The sequence below is a fragment of the Peromyscus maniculatus genome, chromosome 10, assembly GCF_049852395.1.
Source record: "Peromyscus maniculatus bairdii isolate BWxNUB_F1_BW_parent chromosome 10, HU_Pman_BW_mat_3.1, whole genome shotgun sequence".
Classification (NCBI taxonomy): domain Eukaryota; kingdom Metazoa; phylum Chordata; class Mammalia; order Rodentia; family Cricetidae; genus Peromyscus; species Peromyscus maniculatus.
In genome coordinates, this window is record NC_134861.1 from 14,461,308 (window position 1) to 14,479,433 (window position 18,126).

The following is an 18,126-nucleotide window of genomic DNA, read 5'->3' on the forward strand; positions in this document are numbered from 1 at the left end:
TGAGTTCCAAGTAAGCCTGGACTAACTGGAGAATGAGACACTATCTCGGAAATGGTGGGCGGGAAGAAGAGAACTATGTTAATACAACCAACATTCAGAGAGAGGGGGATAAAGGGGGCAAAGAGAGGAGTGGAGAAAAAACACTATTATTGTTGCTTTTTTTTTTTTTTTTTTTTTTTTTTACAATCTTGGAAAACAATTTATTCTCTCATTCTCAGTCTCTTTATAACAATACTTGGATTTCAAGGTTATATATAGTGTCACCAGTCAATTTAGTACAGCCCTGGCATAGACTGTAATTACAAATACTATTTTTATCTGTTGCCTGTGACTAGATGGTCCAATTAATTACATGAAATCATTCATACAGAAAACTGCAGGAAACAGAAACAGAAACGACTGAAGCAAATAATATCTATTAGAATTACATATAAAAACACATTGATAAATACAAGAAAAATACTTTAAGTATACCTATAATCAATATTCAAAACTTTAAACATTATAATTTATGTGGTAGAAGCATCATATATAGTCTATAAGGTAATAGGAATATCAGAGTCAGTCTATGATAAACATAAATTTTTTACAATCTATAATGGATTCTTAACATCCCATCTATGCTAATTTTAGTTTACATACAACCAAAAGTGAAATACTAAAGTATTTGCCTAAATCTTAAATGTTTTGGTCAAGTGCTGTTTATTTCCCAAAGAGACCCAAGTGTATCAGAATTCCTATCAACCGAAGTAAAATTCCCACCGAAGATGTTTTGTATTTACATATATCAACACAACAGCTTTCTATCCTCCTTGCCATTTGTTTCAATTTGTAAGTGTGACCGTCTTTCAACAATAAATTCCAAACCCTGAAGTGAATACTAGAGGTAAATAGGCCCATGGCAGAAGCCGCTTTAGATGCCATCGAACACAAGGAGGGTACAGACACTGGGCCTCCACAGTGGTGCTGGTTGCAGCAAGAACTACAATATGTTTTTGCATTTTCTGTGGGACTTAGAATAACTCCTGTTACTAAATCAATTTCAAAAAGTACTGAATGGCTTAGTTATGTGAAGACTGTTAAAAGCAAATCTCTCCCTGTATCAACAGTTTACCCAGAGGCAAAGTCTCATCAGACTTTTTAAGACTTTCCATTCTACTCTGATGCCACCACACAACAGTTTTCCTTTTCTGAATTCCTTAAAATAGCTGTTGATCATCTGTCAACAGTGTCAACCACACTGTGCTCTATCTTGCATGGTAACATTTCTTTCCATACTGGTTTCATTTATTATTCGACCTGATAGACTTTTTTCACCTATTTATGAATGCTCCTACTAGATGATTAGCACCTAGAGATCTTTAACCTGTCCCTTCCTCTATGGAACGCTCAATTCGCAGGAGCTATTTTCTATTGTTGTCTACAACATAAACAACTTACACTTACATGGCTAATTCCATTTTAACTGTTCTCTTCCTAACTGTAATCACAATGTCCTTTCAGATGAAGTCTGTGCATTTATTTCCCTTCTTTGTACAGGTGTCTTGACAAAACTAATGTGCAACCAACACTTGTTAAGTAATTGCTAGATTGTCAGGAAAACTCATAATCTTCTGTCAAAATAACAGTCTGGCCAATATATTTAGAAGATAAAAATTATTTTGTTAAAAAAAAACTAGGCTTGGTTCAACTATCCTCGGCACTCTAAAACCAACTCAGACACTACATGAACAGGATGGCTCCCACCTCACCAATATCCCTGCTGTTCCCTGGCATCTAGTCATCCACACTCTAGTCTCGGGCTTTCCTTGGAAACAATCAACAAATTTCCTTGACCCCTCTATCAAACAAACAAACCTTATTCTTTCCCCTTCTCTGAAAAATGGTCCATTAAGTTATTAAAATCAAAGCTAGTGTTTAGAGGTTTTTGGTTTTTTTTGGGGCGGGGGGTAGGGGGTGGGTAAACAAAACCAAAAACCACATCAATTCAGGCCTTCTTATCTTAATCAGAAGCAGGCTGGTTTTAGGTCTATTCTACCAGAAAGGCAGTTCCTAAGGTTTTGCCTGATACTAGAAACTGAAAACTGTGAAGCAGCCTTGAGGGTTCAAGTGCCACCTTGAGGCATGATCTTTTTTTCAGTCGTCTATCAAGACAACTTTTGGCCCTTCTGGTTCATTGGGCCCTACTGCTGCCCACATCTATCCCACTTGACCCTTTAACAGCACTGCTAAATACCAACTAGGCTGGTTCAGAGATTGGTAGAACTTGTCTTTATACCTCAAAGTCTTTGAACAGATTGACTTGAGCAGAGCTGTTCTAGTACAATTCACCACATCACCATAGCTACCGTGTGACACTTGTTCTACAGTTTCCAATCCATTGTTTCTGTTATTATTTCCCTAATGATTGAGCTTTCTCTTTTAAAGATCATTTTCCCATCTCCACTATACACGCTCTGCAAAGAGCTCCTGACGTGCTTCATTGACAGTCATCCCTTAGCACTGTGTATGTTTGTAATTTGTGGACAATGACTTACAGACAAGTGTGCAAGGAGGTTCTCTTTACAATCCAGAACTCACTGTTAATATGAGTCTTGACTATATATGAAGGAATATGATGACCCCCTAGTCCCAAAAAATTGTTCATTAGAAACCCAGGAACTAGTATGGTTTTCTCACCTCTTATAAGGCATCAGTGTTATGTTATCATATATGCATATGTGTACTACTGTATATATTTATTTTTTGAAGTAAGTTTAAAAAAAAAAAACTTCATTCGCCTGTGTCCAATATAGGCATCTAGGTATAGAGTTACAAATTAAAGGCCACAAACACTTCACAAGGAAAAGCATTAAAAGGAAAAGAAAAAAAGTAAAGATCAGCTCCTCCTTCCATGTAGCACAGCTAGCCTTCAAACATGCCAGCTAAGAAAAAGGTGTCATCCATGGTGACAGGAAGACTGAGCTTTTCCTCTTTGGGTGATAGCTGAATTTTTATTGGCAGTTCTAGTAAAATATGTAACTTCTCATTTGTTCTTAGCAAGGCTTCTCCCTCCCCCCGACAAGCTTTTCTTCAAATAATACCTTTACTCTCCCATTAGAATTTGAAGTCTTGGCGAGTTTGAACAGCAAGGTTTTGAGTGGTAATCAGTCACTTTAAATCATGTGTTGGCTATGTAGAGGATAAAGGATATAGGAGACTGGCAGGGAAGGTGAGTGAGAGAAATAGTTCATTGGACACACTGGAAGACCGCAAGCATTTCAAAGCTGTTTTCGGTATCTCACAAAGGCCCAAACTGCAACCATGGTGAGGGCAAACACTGGTAGCAGCACCATGGCTACAGGAATCCCACTTGGTTCTCCTTCACCTCGATGTACTATAGGTCCATTCTGCACTGGTAACCTATGCTGTACTATCAGGGACACAGCATATCCCGCATTATGAAAGAGGTCTACAGCATCCTGGTGTAGCAGGTTCTTTAAGTCTCGGCCATTTACCGAGAGGATCTTATCACCCTCCTGGAGCCGCCCATCCCGGGCCGCAGCCCCATCCTCTTTGATGCGGCTGACGTAGATGCCACTGTCGTTGGAGACATACTGTTGATCTGTCCCACCGACGATGTTGAAGCCCAGCCCCGAGGGTCCTCTCGTCAGGTTGATCTCTTCCTCCGTGACAAAATAATCCACCCGTCCGTTCATGTCGGACAGCTCTCGGGGCGGAAGCCCGGGGTCAGCTATTGTTGCTTTTTTAACTCTACTCTTTTTGGCTCTTTTGGGGGGCACCATTCAGCTCCCAAATCAATCACATACAGAGACCTATTATTACTTATAAATGCCTGGCCTTAGCCTGGCATACTTCCATCCAGCTTTTCTTAGTTTAAATTATTCCATCTATCTTTTGCCTCTGGGCTTTTTCCTTTTCTTACTTCTATACATCTTGCTTTTACTTTTACTCCACGTCTGGCTGGATGACTTGGTGGCTGGCCCCTGAATCCTCCTCTACTTGTTCTCTTCTCTTTCTTCTTCTATTTATTCTCTCTGCCTGCCAGCCCTGCCTACCCTTTCTCTGGCCTCACTATTGGCCATTCAGCTCTTTATTAGACCATCAGGTGTTTTAGACAGGCACAGTAACACAGCATGTTAACTGTGCAGAGTTAAGCAAATACAACATAAAGCAATGCCACACTTCTTTACATCCTTAAAGCAAATGTTACAGAGTAAAAACTAATATAACACCCCTTAAAATAATATTCTACAACAAAGCACAATGTCACAAAGAACAATAGTGAAGAAAGCTTAAAGGAAGACAATTCACAGAATCAGTCGGCCAGCACTTTGTGGGGCAGAGGCAAGAGGCCAAACTCTCCACTGTTGTTTCTATCTATGTTGTTCTATTTACCAATAAAGACTCCAGAGGTAGATGTTGGGGTGAAAACCTGCTAGATCAGAGAGGCTGAGAAGCAATCGGCTGACCTTCCCTTTTGGCTGGAGACCCAGCAAGAGAGTGCCTCTCCACTAGTCCCAAACTACAAGGGACCACTAATCTCCAAGTCCCTCCTACTCCTCCTTGTGCATCCTTCTGTCTTCCTTGCTCCTCTGTTCTCTCTATGGCTAATTTTTGTCAACTAGCCACTGGCTCCGCCCCCTGACCCAAGGTTAATTTTACTAACACGGTCTCAGAGTTTCACAGTGTGATCAAACATCCAGCAACAACACACTGTCACCCTCAGCAACCTGAGTTCTCCTAGACTTACTGACCATGACTTAGGGAAACCTTTGATTCATTACGTAGATACAGGAAAGAATTTCAAGACTAGCCAGTTAATGAGGCAGAGTTAGGTTTTAATAAATATATCATTTACATGAACTTAAGCACAAGGTCTAAGAGAAAGGAGCTTGTATAAGATGACATATCTGGCAGTATGGATGTGGTATTCCCTACGAGAGTCACTGAAGCAAGGTGTGCCAAAGTGCGGGTATGGCTCCTCAGAGGAGACTAGAAGCCCACTATTCTACAATAGCCATGGACCTTAGTGGGGTTTGATGTCATTATCTTTAAAGGATTCCTAAGGCATGTGATTGGGATTACAGGCTGGTTCCTCAGGAGCACCTGGCAGGATTACAGTTGATAAGACCCACAGGCTACAGGGAGGTACTATAAACTTTTACTGCAAAGAGTCTTGTTTGAGACTCTCGGGTGACATCCGGGGGAAGGAATTAGGTCTTACAAGATCACATGCATTCAAGCCCTAAGCTTGGTTCATTATCAGTTGAACATGAAATATCTATATAAAATTATAAGGAAGGTCAAATTTATGTCGGCTCCCTTTGCAGAAAGTGTTCATTGTGCCAAATTCTTGCATGTCAGCTGATGATGGGGTTCAGTTAGACTCTGGGATGAGGGGATTTTACATCCAGTCTCATATCAACATATCTACGTTTGAAGATGTGAGATCATATGTGAAGAAACAGACCAAGTTTTCTGCTCTTGAAGGAGTTCTCATTTTAAAGAGGAACAGGCAGTTAGAAAAAACCTAATGAGAAAACAAACAGAACCAGGTTTTGAAAACCGTTAGTCCATGAATAAAAGAAAGAAATAGCTAAGAGGTGTGGAGAGTCATCAACAGGATTATGTGGTGTGAGCAGAAACCTTCAGGGGGGAGAGGGAGCAACTGTGCAGGGCACTTAAATGATTGTCACTCTGACTGAATTCATCTTAGCAAAAAGAAGTCATGGTGGCTAATGTATTCAGAGTTACATGTGGAGAAAGGCTGGGCTATGGATATCTTCTGAAGAAGAGTTAATGCTATCTCAGGGAAGGCTGCACTTAGCAGAGAAGACTGTGAGCCATGGCTGAATTCTGGATAAATGTTGAATGCAGACCCATCATATCTCCCTAAGCAGAGGAAAGGTACCTAAGAGACAGGGGAGTGCTTTGGCCTATAGCACTGGATTGAATTGAGGTACTGTTGCCTAACAACATGAAGGCATATGGAGCAAGTTTTGGAAAAGCATCAAAGGCAGGCTTTGATGCTGGGCAGTGGTGGCGCATGCCTTTAATCCCAGCACTTTGGAGGCAGAGGCAGGTGGATCTCTGTGAGTTCGAGGCCAGCCTGGGCTACAGAGTGAGTTCCAGGAAAGGTGCAAAGCTACACAGAGAAACCCTGTCTCAAAAAAACAAAAAAAAGGGACAGGCTTTGATACAAAGATAGTTTTTAGCCATCCAACATGATTTCTTAGATTGGCAACAGGGTATGCAAATCTGGAGTTTTGTAGAGTTTAATACGACCATTTAGAAATTCGGCTACAGTCTAGCTAGAGAGATAGATCCAGCTTCAAGAAAGGTCTATAAAATGATGGTACTGGATGGGGACACTAAAGGAGCCATGTAGTCACAGGGCTATTTCTACATTTAAAATTCTGGTGAAAAGAGAAAGATACAGTAAAAGGACCTAAGAAGGCACACCCAGCAAGATAGAAGTGAGAGCAGAATGCAGGGCCTGGAAGACAAGGTACAAGTGTAATTCAAGAAGAAAGGGGTGATGTAGCATGTCATGCACCTACATCAAGTAAAATACGGTCCAAAGATGCTTTATTAGGTTCATCTGTATGTTTAGAAGCTACTAAAGAGCTAGAGTAGACAGACGATAAAAAATTATGACATGGCATGGCGTGGTATATGGCATGGAGAAAAGAGAAGCAATAGATGAGAATAAGAAAATAAGCTTCCATGATGGCCACAGCCTGCCTCCCCTCGTGCAGTGAACACTACAGACACACTTCATACTTCAGTTTCATTTCTTCATTAAAATTGAAGGATCTATGTAGTGAGCACCAGGGGACAGGAGTCTTAGAAATATGCCTACTAGTGATATATGATGTTGTTATGAACTATTTTTAAAAATGTCCTGACAAAGCATTATGAGACAAAGAACCTCCAAAAGTGCTATTGAGTTCATTATGTGTTGGCCATTGATAGCTAAACATGAAGCCTACCCTTAAGAATTATTTACATACCACCTGAGACTCTGTTGGAGGAAACTAATTTTTCATCTGAAAGCAATTGTCAGTTGGAGATAGCTTCTGGATTAGGGATGTGTGCTTATGTTCACTTCCCCTCTCAACCCTACTACCCAATCTGGCCCAGACCCATGCAGGTCCTGTGCATCCTGCCAAGTCTCTGTGAGTTCATGTCAGTCCTGCTGTGTTTAGAAGGCCTTGTTTCCTTGATGTCCTCCATCATCTTTGGCTTTTACAATCTTTCTCCTTCCTCTCCCCCAGGGTTCTGTGAACCCGAAGGGGAAGAATTTAATAGTGGCATCCCACTTAAGACTGAGTGTTTCAAGGTCTCTCACTTTTTGCACATTATCCAGCTATGAGTCTCCGTATTTGTTCCCATGTACAGCAAGAGGAGGAAGTAAGACACTGATCCATGATTTCAGCAGAATGCCATTAGCAGTCGTTTTATTGCTATGTTCTTTTAACAGAACAGTAACATTTGGTTTTCCCCTATCCTGTCCTGTCAGTATCAACTTCTTGACCACCTAGGCAGTGTCACAGATGGGCTCCATCTCAGAGTGGGCCTTAAATCCAATCCAACCCACAAACTTGGTACCACTGTTGCACTGGCTCATATTGCAGGCAGGTCATCATTGTAGATACAGGAGTTTGTGGCTGGGTTGGTTCTTACCTTTCTTCTTTGGTAGCAGGCAGAGCACCTTCCCATACCAAAGACACTAGCATGTGGGGTGAGAGCTCTTCTTAGACGAATGTGGGGTGAGAACTCTACTTAGACGCCGGCTCAACTTCACCATATTCAGTGAGTTGTGTAGGTGTTGTCTTCAGCAACAGGCCCTCACTATCAGTTTCTAAAGAGTGACCAGTAGTCTTGTCAACAGCCTGGGTTGTTTCAGGGGTTGCCATGGGGTCCCTCCTTTTGGCCAATAATTGGATTAGATCTCTTCCATCTCTTGTATTCTGTTAGTGAGGCTTCCCTCTGGGCTTCCTTTGAGAGTTTCTTATTAGGTGTAGTAGGGTTTCTTTTATGAAATTATCCATTTCCTTTTAGCTTTTCCGATTTGGTGGGGTACAGATTTTAAAGTATGTTCTTATGATTTTTCTCTGTGTTTGTTGTTATGTACATCTCTAATTTTGTTAGTTTATGTTACCTACCTTTTAACTTGGCTAAGGACTTGTCAGTCTAATTGATTTTTCTCAAGAAACCAACTCTGTTTCCTTGATTCTTTATATGGTTTTTGGTGTTGTTTGTTTATTTCTATTTTGTTGATTGCAGCCCTAATTTTGATTATTTCTTGCCACCTATGCCTTTTGGGTGTTATTTCTTCTTTTTCTTTAGATCTTTCAGGTATGCTGTTACATTACTAATATGAGATCTCTCTAATTTTTATGTAGGCACTTAGTGCTATGAACCTGTCTCTTAAAACCACCTTCATGTGTCCCAGAAGTGTGGGTATGTTTATGTTTTCATTTTCATTCTGTTCTAAACAGTTTTTAATGTCTTTATTAATATCTGTTCAGATGCATTTTTCATTCAGCGGTGACTTGTTCAGTTTCCATGAGTTTTAAGCTTCCTGTTGTTTCTGTTGTTACTGATATCCAACTTAATCTGTACTCGTCAGATGGGATATGGGCCATTGTTTCAATTTTCTTATATCAATTGAGACTTACTTTGTGTCCCATCATGTGGTAAATTCTGGAGAAAGTTTCATGAGCGGCTGAAAGGAAGGTACATTCTTTTTTGTTTGTGTGAAATGTTCTGTAAATATCTGTTATATATTCTTTTGGTTTGTGACATCGTTTAGCTCCAGCAATTTGTTGTTTGGTTTTTGTCTGGATGACCTGTTTATTGGTGAGAGTGGGGTATTGAAATCATAACTATCACTGTGTGATATTAGCTGTAGTGTTGTTTCTTTCATGAACATGGATACAGTTGTGTTTGGTGCATAGATGTTTAGAATTGCAATATCTCCTGGTGGATTTTTCCTTTGATGTGTATGTAGTGTCCATCCTTATCTCTTCTGATAAGTTTTGATTTGAACTCTATTTTGTCAGATATTTAAAAGGCTACACCTGCTTACTTCTCAGGTCCATTTGCTTGGAATATCTTTTTCTATGCTTTTACCCTGAGAAGATGTCTATCCCTGATGTTAAGGTGTGTTTCTTGGATGCAGCAAAAGAATGGATCCTATTTTTGAATCTCTTCTATTAATCTCTGTCTTTTTCTTGGTAATTGAGGTCACTAATGTTGAGAGTTACCAATGAACTGTGTTTGCGGATTCTCACTATTTTGGTATTGTGTCATGAGTTGTTTTCTCCCTCTTGATTTGTTGGTCTGAGGTTATTTATTCCTGTGGTTAGCCTCTTTAGGTTGAATTTTTTCTTCTAGCACTTTCTTTAGACCTGGATTTATAGATATATACTGTTTAAATTTGGTTTTACTGTGAAATGTCTTTCTCCATTTATGGTGACTGAACGTTTTACTGGGTATTGTAGCCTGGGCTGGTATCTGTGGTCTCTTAGAATTGTCTAGCTCATTTGTCCAGGCTCTTCTGGTTTTTAGAGTCTCCCTTAAGAAGTCTGGTATTATTCTAATAGGTCTGCATTTATATGTTATTTGATCTTTTTCCTTTGCAGCTTTTAATAGTCTTTCTTTGTTCTGTATATTTAGTGTTTTGATTATTGTGTACTGTGGAGACTTTCTTTTCTTATTCAGTCTATTTGATGTTCTGTATGCTTCTATCTTGATAGCATCTTCTTCTTTAGGTTAGTGAAATTTTCTTCGATGACTTTGTTAAAAATATTTTCTATGCCTTTGACTTGGGTTTATTCTCCTTCCACTATCCCCATTTCTCACAAATTTGGTCTTTTCATAGTGTCCCAGATTTCCTGAATGTTTTGTGCCTTTTTTTTTTAGATTTAATATTTTCTTTGAGTAAGGTATCATTTCTTCTATCGTGTCTTCAATGCCTGAGAGTCTCCCTTCCATCTCTAATATTCTGTAGGTAAGGCTTGCCTATGAGCTTCCTTTTTGAGTTCCTAAATTTTTTATTTCTGGTTTTACCTCAGTTTTGGGTTTTCTTTCATAAGTTCATTTCTACTTTCATGTTTTGAGCTGTTTTATTATTTCATTCCACTGCTTGTGTTTTCATATGTTTCATTAAGGGATGTATTCATATCATCCTTTAAGGACCTTGAACATATTCCGAATAGCTATTTTGAAGTTCTTGTCTTCTGCATCAGCTACATTGCATTTCTTTGCCTACTGTAGCAGTCTGGCTTGCCTTTAGTGGAGACATAGTGTGTTAATAGCTGACATTGTATTTCTATGCTGGCATCGAGGCAGCTGGGTTTAGAATGATTATAATTCTGGGTTTGATATAAGGTCTTGTCTTCTTTGGGTGAGTGTTTCATTCATTTGATTTGGATTGCCCTCTCTGGATCTTAGGAGAGTGTGGAGGTTGTGTGTTGCACGGTAGGGAGCACTACTGATACCTTCCAGGTATGGGTTCCCGAGAGAATGTAGTTCTAGGAATCGGGAGCTAAAAGGATGGAGGGGATGACCAAGAAGGGGGAGGGGTGAGAGAGTCCATCGGAAGGAGAAAAGTTGGGTCTGTCACAAGGATCTGCTTAGTGCCCTGGGAATGGGGACAGAGAGGAAGAAGAAGCCTCAGCAGGTTGTCTGCTACAAAGCTGGGGATAGGAGGGAGAATATAGATTGCCTACCTAATTGATACCCTGGCCTCCAAAATCAATTTTGAAAGACATAATTTATTTGTAAATTGGGTGGTCTTCCTACCCTGCTCTGAATATGTGCTTTGTGTATTCTTAATTAAATGTGTCCTTATTTAATAATTCCCCAGAGCGTTTGAAACTGTTCCTTGGGACAAACTGATACCACCAAAACTTGATCCAGAGGAAACAACAGTGGAAAGGGCTGCAGACCTCATCTCACAGTGTTTCACCCTGAAAAGATATGAAAGAGTGCCCGCCATAACCCAGGTCAGTGGGCGTGCCTGACCATGGTGCCTACTGTTCGCCTTCACTCAAGCCACAGTGAAATTTTCTTGTTAAGAATTCCATGTGGAATTGAAAGTTATATAATTTCAAGTCACTGGTAACTGTAAACGTCTTTCTCACTGTCCATACTGAAGATGGTTACTACTTAATGACTTCTCCCTCACAGTCATTTGTGGTGGCTGTGACTTTTGGAAACCATAGAAGAATGTTAAATAAGGAAAGAGACACAGAGATGTTATTCCCTCAGATAATCTATGCTGAGCATAGCTCTGGTAATAGGACCTAGAATTTAGCTGCCCACTCCTCAAGCAGAATAGGAAGATCCATGAGTTGTAGACCGCTCTCTCATGTTTCCGGTTATGTGATCAACAAAGCCCAGAGGGCTCTCAGAGAGATGACCATCGGTTTCATTTCTGAATGTCAGAAAGAGTTCATCATGTGGACTGTTGGCCGTGGATCCCTACCACAGCTGGAGCACTTTCTCTAGAGTGTAGATCTGTCCATGTTACTACACTGACTGTGTCTGGTTTTTTTTTTTTTTCAGAACATGGAACCCATGCTATTTGACAAGACACGTAGCCAGTCATTTGCCTGTTCTGTGTTATCTTCCTTCTCTAGTGAACACTCAGTGTCCAGTTCCACCATGCTCCCCGGCCGGTCCTGCCTTTTGCAATGTCCTCATCACTTTAATAACTCTGTGCTAGGATGAACCCCAAGCATTCACGAAGCCCTGGCTTTTGTCCTCCCAACACTGCCTCAGACACCCCTGCTTCCTTGTCCCTTTGCATTCTATGCCACAGCTCACAGAGTGAGTCTGGGTCAGCTGTTGGATGATTTCTCATAATGAAGTTTTTGAGCACAGAAAATCCACATATAAAGAGGGAAACCGATTATACCCTAAGGAGTCCCTAAGCCCCCAATTAGGAAGTCTGCATTCTCGTGTAAAATTTCTTCCACTCTCATAAAGACATAATAGGAGAAGAAAAACATAGCTTTAATATGAACACTCAAACATTGGATTGTTACATAGAAGTTAAAATCAGTTAAAGGACAAAAGCTGTGTATGACTTCATTTATTTTTAAGGATCTTTAAATTACTTCAAAGAAATTTTATATCTCACAAAAATTGGTATTTCATTATATTTCCCGTGTTAAATGATTTGAATGTCTAAAGACCTCTGAACCCAGTCTCTGTACAAAGATGTAAAGGAAAGCCCACGATGGATCTCAGAAGAGAAGGCTCTGTCATGTCTTTCACATGGAGAAACCATGTCACCTGGAGAAGGTGCACATGAGGCAGATTCCAGCTTGGAGGAAACATAGTGGAGTGGAAGTTTGAGCAAAGAGCCAAGACCCACAGCACTCAGAAGCAAAGCCCCACCCCACCCACCCAGAATTGCCAGGATGCCTGGAAAGAGTTTTCCCCGAGTTAAGACTCAGCTTTAATGACCTGCTAAGGACACCAGGGCCTCTATGAAATTACAAGCCGGGCAGTGGTGGTGCACATGTTTAATCCCAGAACTCGGGAGGCAGAGGCAGGCGGATCTCTGTGAGTTCGAGGCCAGCCTGGTCTACAGAGTGAGTTCCCAGACAGGCTCAAAGCTGAGAAACCCTGTCTCGAAAAACCAAGAAAAAAAAAAGAAATTACAATAAGATCGTTTATTAGCTTTTGCTTATCTCCATAATGCTTTAGATGGTCGGAGGACTCTGGGACAGATTTCAGACGAGATTGTTCTCAGCGCCAGTCAAACCAATCAATTTGTAAGTTTGCTTTCCTACTGTTGTCCTTGCTCGCTTTACCCTCCTCACTAAGAACCTGATGCCCCTGCTGAGGGCAGGAGAGGCGCCCAGCTTTAGATTAAATTGTCCCAGAGATCTTCATCCAAAGGTCCTGGGCTGAGAAGAGAATCCGAATCCCATTTCAGTTGCTCGGCAATGCCTGGCCTCTCATTACCCTCAAAATCAACACTATTAAATGTACTGCATTTTAAAATTGTAGGTGATGTGGACAGTTGCCAATGTTGTGGTACTCCATGGACTTCATATAAAGGGGATTCTAAATGATGTTCCATCAACTTTCATATCATGTATTTGTGTTGTATTTATGCTTAAAGCTATGGCTTTATTACTGATGTTCTCCTATGTACAATTCTGTACATTAGTTTAAAAAAAACTGGTGATTTGGTCTTCCAAAACATCAGTATTTTGTTGTTCTTTATAGCTGATACAACTCTGGTTATGGTCTCTGCTTATTTAATTCACTCTAAATATTTCCTATTTAAAAATATATAAACAAAAATATGATATATTGTGTATAACTTCCCTCTACTGAGAAAAAAATTACAGTGGGAATGCCTGAGCCTCTCCAACAGCATGTCCACCTCCTTCCAGAAATATTATTATGGGTTTGGTGTTCCACACTTTCATGTAATCTTTAATCCTTTAGCCTACTATTGTTTTTTAATAAATTTCTTTACGTATTTGTTTTACATCCTTGCTGCAGTTTCCCCTTCCCTCCTCTCCTCTCAGTCCCTCCCCCCACCTCACCCCACTCTGTTCCCACCACCCACACATCCACTCCTCCTCAATCTCTGTTTAGGGAAAGGCAGATCTCCCGTGAGTATCAACAAAACATGGCATATTAAGTTGCAGTAAGACTAAGCACCTCCCCATGTATAAAGGCTGGGCTAGGCCTTATGAGGGCTAGGATCCCAAAAGCCTGTAAAGGAGTCAGAGACAGGCCCCATTCCCATTGTTGGGAGTCCCACGAGAGGACCAAGAAACACAGCTGTGACATATGTGCAGAAGGCCTAGTCCCTTGCAGGCTCCCTGACTGTTGGATCAGTCTCTGGGAGTCCCTATGAGCCCAGGTTAGTTGATTTTGTGAGTTTTCTTGTGGTGTCTTTGACCCCTCTGGCTCCTACAATCCTTTCTCCTCCTTCTCCGCAAGGTTCCCTGAACTCTGCCTAAGGTTTGGCTGTGGGTCTGCATCTGTTTCCATCATTTTCTGGATGTCTCTGATGACAATTGGGCTAGGCACCAATCTGGTCACAGGAGGTGCCCAGTTCAGGCTAATTTCCTGCTATTGCTAGGAGTCTAAGCTGGGGTCTTCCTTGTAGATTCCTAAGTCTACTATTGTTAACCAACATACAGTATTAGATTCCTTTTTTAAACTTTTGTAAAGATACATGGTCTCTTGCTTATGTTTGTGCCTCCTAGCCTTGTATCCCCTACTGTGCTCATAAGATTCATATCTAGTCTCTCTGGCTCTCTGGGTGTTCATTTTTTCTGAAGCATGTAATTCCATTGAATAGTTATACCACAGTTCATTTACCCATTCACATAATTTGTTTCTGATTTAACTTCAGTTGAAACAACATACATGTACTTTCACACACTCAACTGTAAAAATATTTCTGGATTTGACACATACCGATTCATGTCTATACTTTCTGGATCAAGAAGGGTATCTCTTCTTATCTTCTAGTTATTTTTATATTCTTCATCAAATGAGTTGAACCAATGGTTTGTCCCACCAGTAGTGCTTAAGTTCCCATTACAATACCTTGGGGGACAATGTTAGAATTTGCTCAATTAAAAATAATTTTTCATTCTTATAAATATGAAGTTACACTGTATTAAAATTGCAGATTACATACACCTAATGCACTTGCCACCAAATCTGACTGTATGTACCGGTCCTGCAACCCACATGACGGAAGGAGAGGACTGAGTCCCAAAACTTGCCTTCTGATCTTTACAAATATGCCAAAGCATGTGTAGCACCCCAACACACACACACACACTCAAACTTACATACTGAAGAAATGAATAAATAAATGTAATAAAAATAGGCAATTTTCTTTCTTAACTGTACACATGGAAATGTCTTTCTCACCATTCTTTTTGGATGTAAGTCAGGGATCCAGTCCATCACCATAACTATGAGTTTGAGTTCATTTGTATGACTAGTTTCTCGGTGGCCCAACGGATGGTATGTGGTCTGATGTGCGGTGAGTCACAACAAGCATCACTAATGACTGCAAAGCTGTGAGAGGCAATGTGATGAAACTGTGCTTTTCACAAATACAGTGTGAGTCAGACAGGCACCACCAGAGGAGCATGCACAATCCCAGGAAGTGATCACTGTACCTCCTGATATTGAGAAAAATACCAAGTCTTATAAAAAGAAAATGGAAGAAATAGTCTCCCTAAGGGATGAGTCCCCTAGTTAGTTACCCAACACCAGGTGGTCAGTCCTGAAATCATATACATATAAGTAGCACTAAACAAACTCAGCTGGTTGTATTTATGTATGGGGGGGCGGTAACAATAGCAAATAAAAAGTGGTCATGATTTCAAGAGAGAGTTGGAGAGATAACCTGAGAAGACTTGGAGGGAGAAAATGGATTGGGGGAAATGATGTAATTATGTTTACATTTAAAATCCTTTAAATAAAATTTTTAAAGTACATTTTATTCAGTCATATCTAAAAATAATATGTAAGACTTTAGAATTATTGTTAAACTGTCTTGTCAAATGTATAATCACACCTCAATGTAGATTTTAGCATACAAATTGAAGATAATTCTTTTAAGATAGGAACATTAAAAAAATAAGCTTTGCATCTACACAGCAAGCTAGAATTGTTTATAATGCTCCTTAAATACTTTTATAAATAATATATATCATTGATTTTTTTTATTTTGTTCTGCTTTGTTTCTGAGGCAGCTGACCTCCACCTCATAATCCTCCTGCCTCAGCCTTCAAGTTCTGGAATTATGGGCCTATGCCAAGGAGCTCAGCTTCATACTAATCTTTCTTGTATGTGTGTGAATGAAATGCCCGGGTGTCGATGAAGGCATGTTACTTAAATCTTTTTGTTGAGGTTTTTATGGATTTGCTGTATTTTAGGGGATTGTTTAACAAATGAGACAGCACTTGAAAGCTCTGCTTCTTCTTATTAATGGCACTCCTCCAAACTCGCCAGGGCGTCGCTCAAGGTGGAGCCACGGAAAGTCCTTCCCAGGAACTTACACAGGAGCCTGTATATAGCTGCTCATAGCGGTTTTACTCACAGCTTCTAAGATCTGAACACAACCAAAGCACCCTTCAGCAGGGATGGATAGGCGGCATTCAGAAGCATTACAAAGCAATGGAATATGCTCTGAAACCACCCCATTGTTTCTAAAACAAACTTTTAGAGGCCAATTTCTGCATCTCTCAAGGTCTTTTAATTTGAAACTTGTTATAGTAATTTAACTAACTTTAAAAATATAGTATTAATATTTAAAATATCAATAATTCAACTGCCTATTTTTTTTCTTTTTCTCAGTGTGAGTCCAAGTTCTAGGAGTAAATACATCCCTCTCTATACGTAAGTGATGTTTCTTGTTGCTTTAAAATAAACCATACTTAAGTCTAAATCGTAGTTCATTTCACCTCACTGTGCTTCAGTCCACTCTTAAATCGACCTATGTGTTTTAACATCCTTCAGTGTGCTTCTGGTCCGTGCCTGTTTAGTGCCGGGAGTTTAATCAAAGGTTTATCAGAGATTTTAGTTAAACTTTAAAATGACGAGTGACACATTTTCTGTTTTCCTCAATAGGATGATTTAGGAAATAAAGTGACCCTGTTGCTCCTCCTCATGCTGTCAGTCAGAAACAACGTGCAGCTGGTAACACTGTAGTCAGGAACACGGAAATGCAGGAAGGACAATCCTGTCCTTACCTGCTGTAACTCTGGCTCTGTGAATGGCAGGAGTGCATCGTTCATCTTCAGCCATCTTCTCTCCTTTTTGTTCTTAGTTTGAAAGGTCACCTTGAAATGAAGGAGATGAGAGGACATGGAGGGGACACTCAGACTTTGATCAGGGCCCCCTCCTCCTTACTGGTGTTTTAATCCCAGAAGCTTTTGAGACACTGACCTGCTGATATGATCTGCCTTCCAGCCTTTTCTCCCAGCTCAGCAATGTGGCCCACGCTCCTGACACCTTCCTAGCTAGACTCCAGTGCCCACAGAGCCTTGCTGTCTCCGACAGATATCAACCCCCCCATGCCCTGCATCCACCCTGTGTCCTGGGGCTGCAGAAGCCCCAGCTTCTGAACCAGAAAATCCTGAACAGCTGCCACTGTCCCTCCTGCTCAGGTTTCCAATCCCAGAGTAGAGGCCTCATAGTCTAAAAACAAAGAGCCGTACCTTTCTTGTTTTTAATCCCAATTGTCATTTGTCATCATATTTTTCCTGCTTGAGCCTTTTATCTACTCTGACAAATCAAGCATCCCTTATTTGCTTTGCTCAACTAATCTAAGTTTTCTACAACTTTCCTTTTCACTGTGACAGTGGTCATGTGCAGAGTACAAACGCTGACGATGTGGACAACCCCTACGGAGATATCACATCGGTGGCCAAGCCTCGGCACTCTAAACTGCTCTATACAAACACAAGTTGGTAAGTGCCATCCTCACTTATTTGCTGATCAATAAGGATAAAACTTGCTCATGGAATTACAGATGGAAGGGAAAGAAATGGCCTAGCTTGTTATGGGCCAAAGCTTATGAAGAAGAAAATGTGAGTTTCTTAAAAGAAATGATGACCTGAGGGCTAACAGTTTGGGGGCTCGCCTGGAATTCCTTGAGCAAGCCACTCTATCACTGTGACTTCAGTGTCGTCATCTGCCACAAATTGCCAACAGCATTAGTAAAAAGGACTTGGCTGACCAACAAGTCATTTCATTTTATAACCATCAATGCTGAGAACACCACTTTGTCTAAATAGCTGTAAAATGGCAGAAATTACTGGTACTTATGTCCTGACCACAAATGAAAATTCATTGAACAACTTTTTAAATAAAATCAAGACAACTCAGTCATTCTAAAACTCAAGCATTCTAGGGCTGGAGAGATGGCTCAGTGCTTATGAATGCTTTCTGCTCTTGAGAAGGACCCACTTAGTTCCAGAACTGAGGCCAGGCACTCACAACCACTTGTTACTCCAGCTCCAGAGGACTCGATTCCCTCTTACAGCCTCCTGCAGCACCCACACTCATGTGGTGCACAGACACACAGAGATGTGGGTAAATAAAAATAAA

The 18,126-nt window shown here is 40.5% G+C and overlaps 2 protein-coding genes and 1 pseudogene across 5 annotated transcripts in view; 2 read left to right on the forward strand and 1 right to left on the reverse strand.

The window, feature by feature from the left end:
• The window catches only part of Spmip7 (sperm microtubule inner protein 7), a 58,039-nt gene that overhangs the window by 20,395 nt on the left and 19,518 nt on the right, over positions 1-18,126 (forward strand). For all 4 annotated transcript variants that reach the window (XM_015991859.3, XM_042285612.2, XM_006973029.4 and 1 more), the window contains exons 4-7: positions 10,880-11,018; positions 12,730-12,797; positions 16,372-16,413; positions 17,379-17,486. In XM_015991859.3, the coding sequence (XP_015847345.1) occupies positions 10,880-11,018; positions 12,730-12,797; positions 16,372-16,413; positions 17,379-17,486 (357 nt within the window). The remainder of the gene's footprint in view (positions 1-10,879; positions 11,019-12,729; positions 12,798-16,371; positions 16,414-17,378; positions 17,487-18,126) is intronic.
• Positions 401-3,728, reverse strand: LOC102912630 (synaptojanin-2-binding protein). Its single transcript, XM_015991860.3, has one exon. The coding sequence runs from the start codon at positions 3,696-3,698 to the stop codon at positions 3,261-3,263; it is 438 nt and encodes a 145-aa protein (XP_015847346.1). The 5' UTR covers positions 3,699-3,728; the 3' UTR covers positions 401-3,260.
• LOC121821042 (small nucleolar RNA SNORA40) lies at positions 2,499-2,617 on the forward strand (annotated as a pseudogene).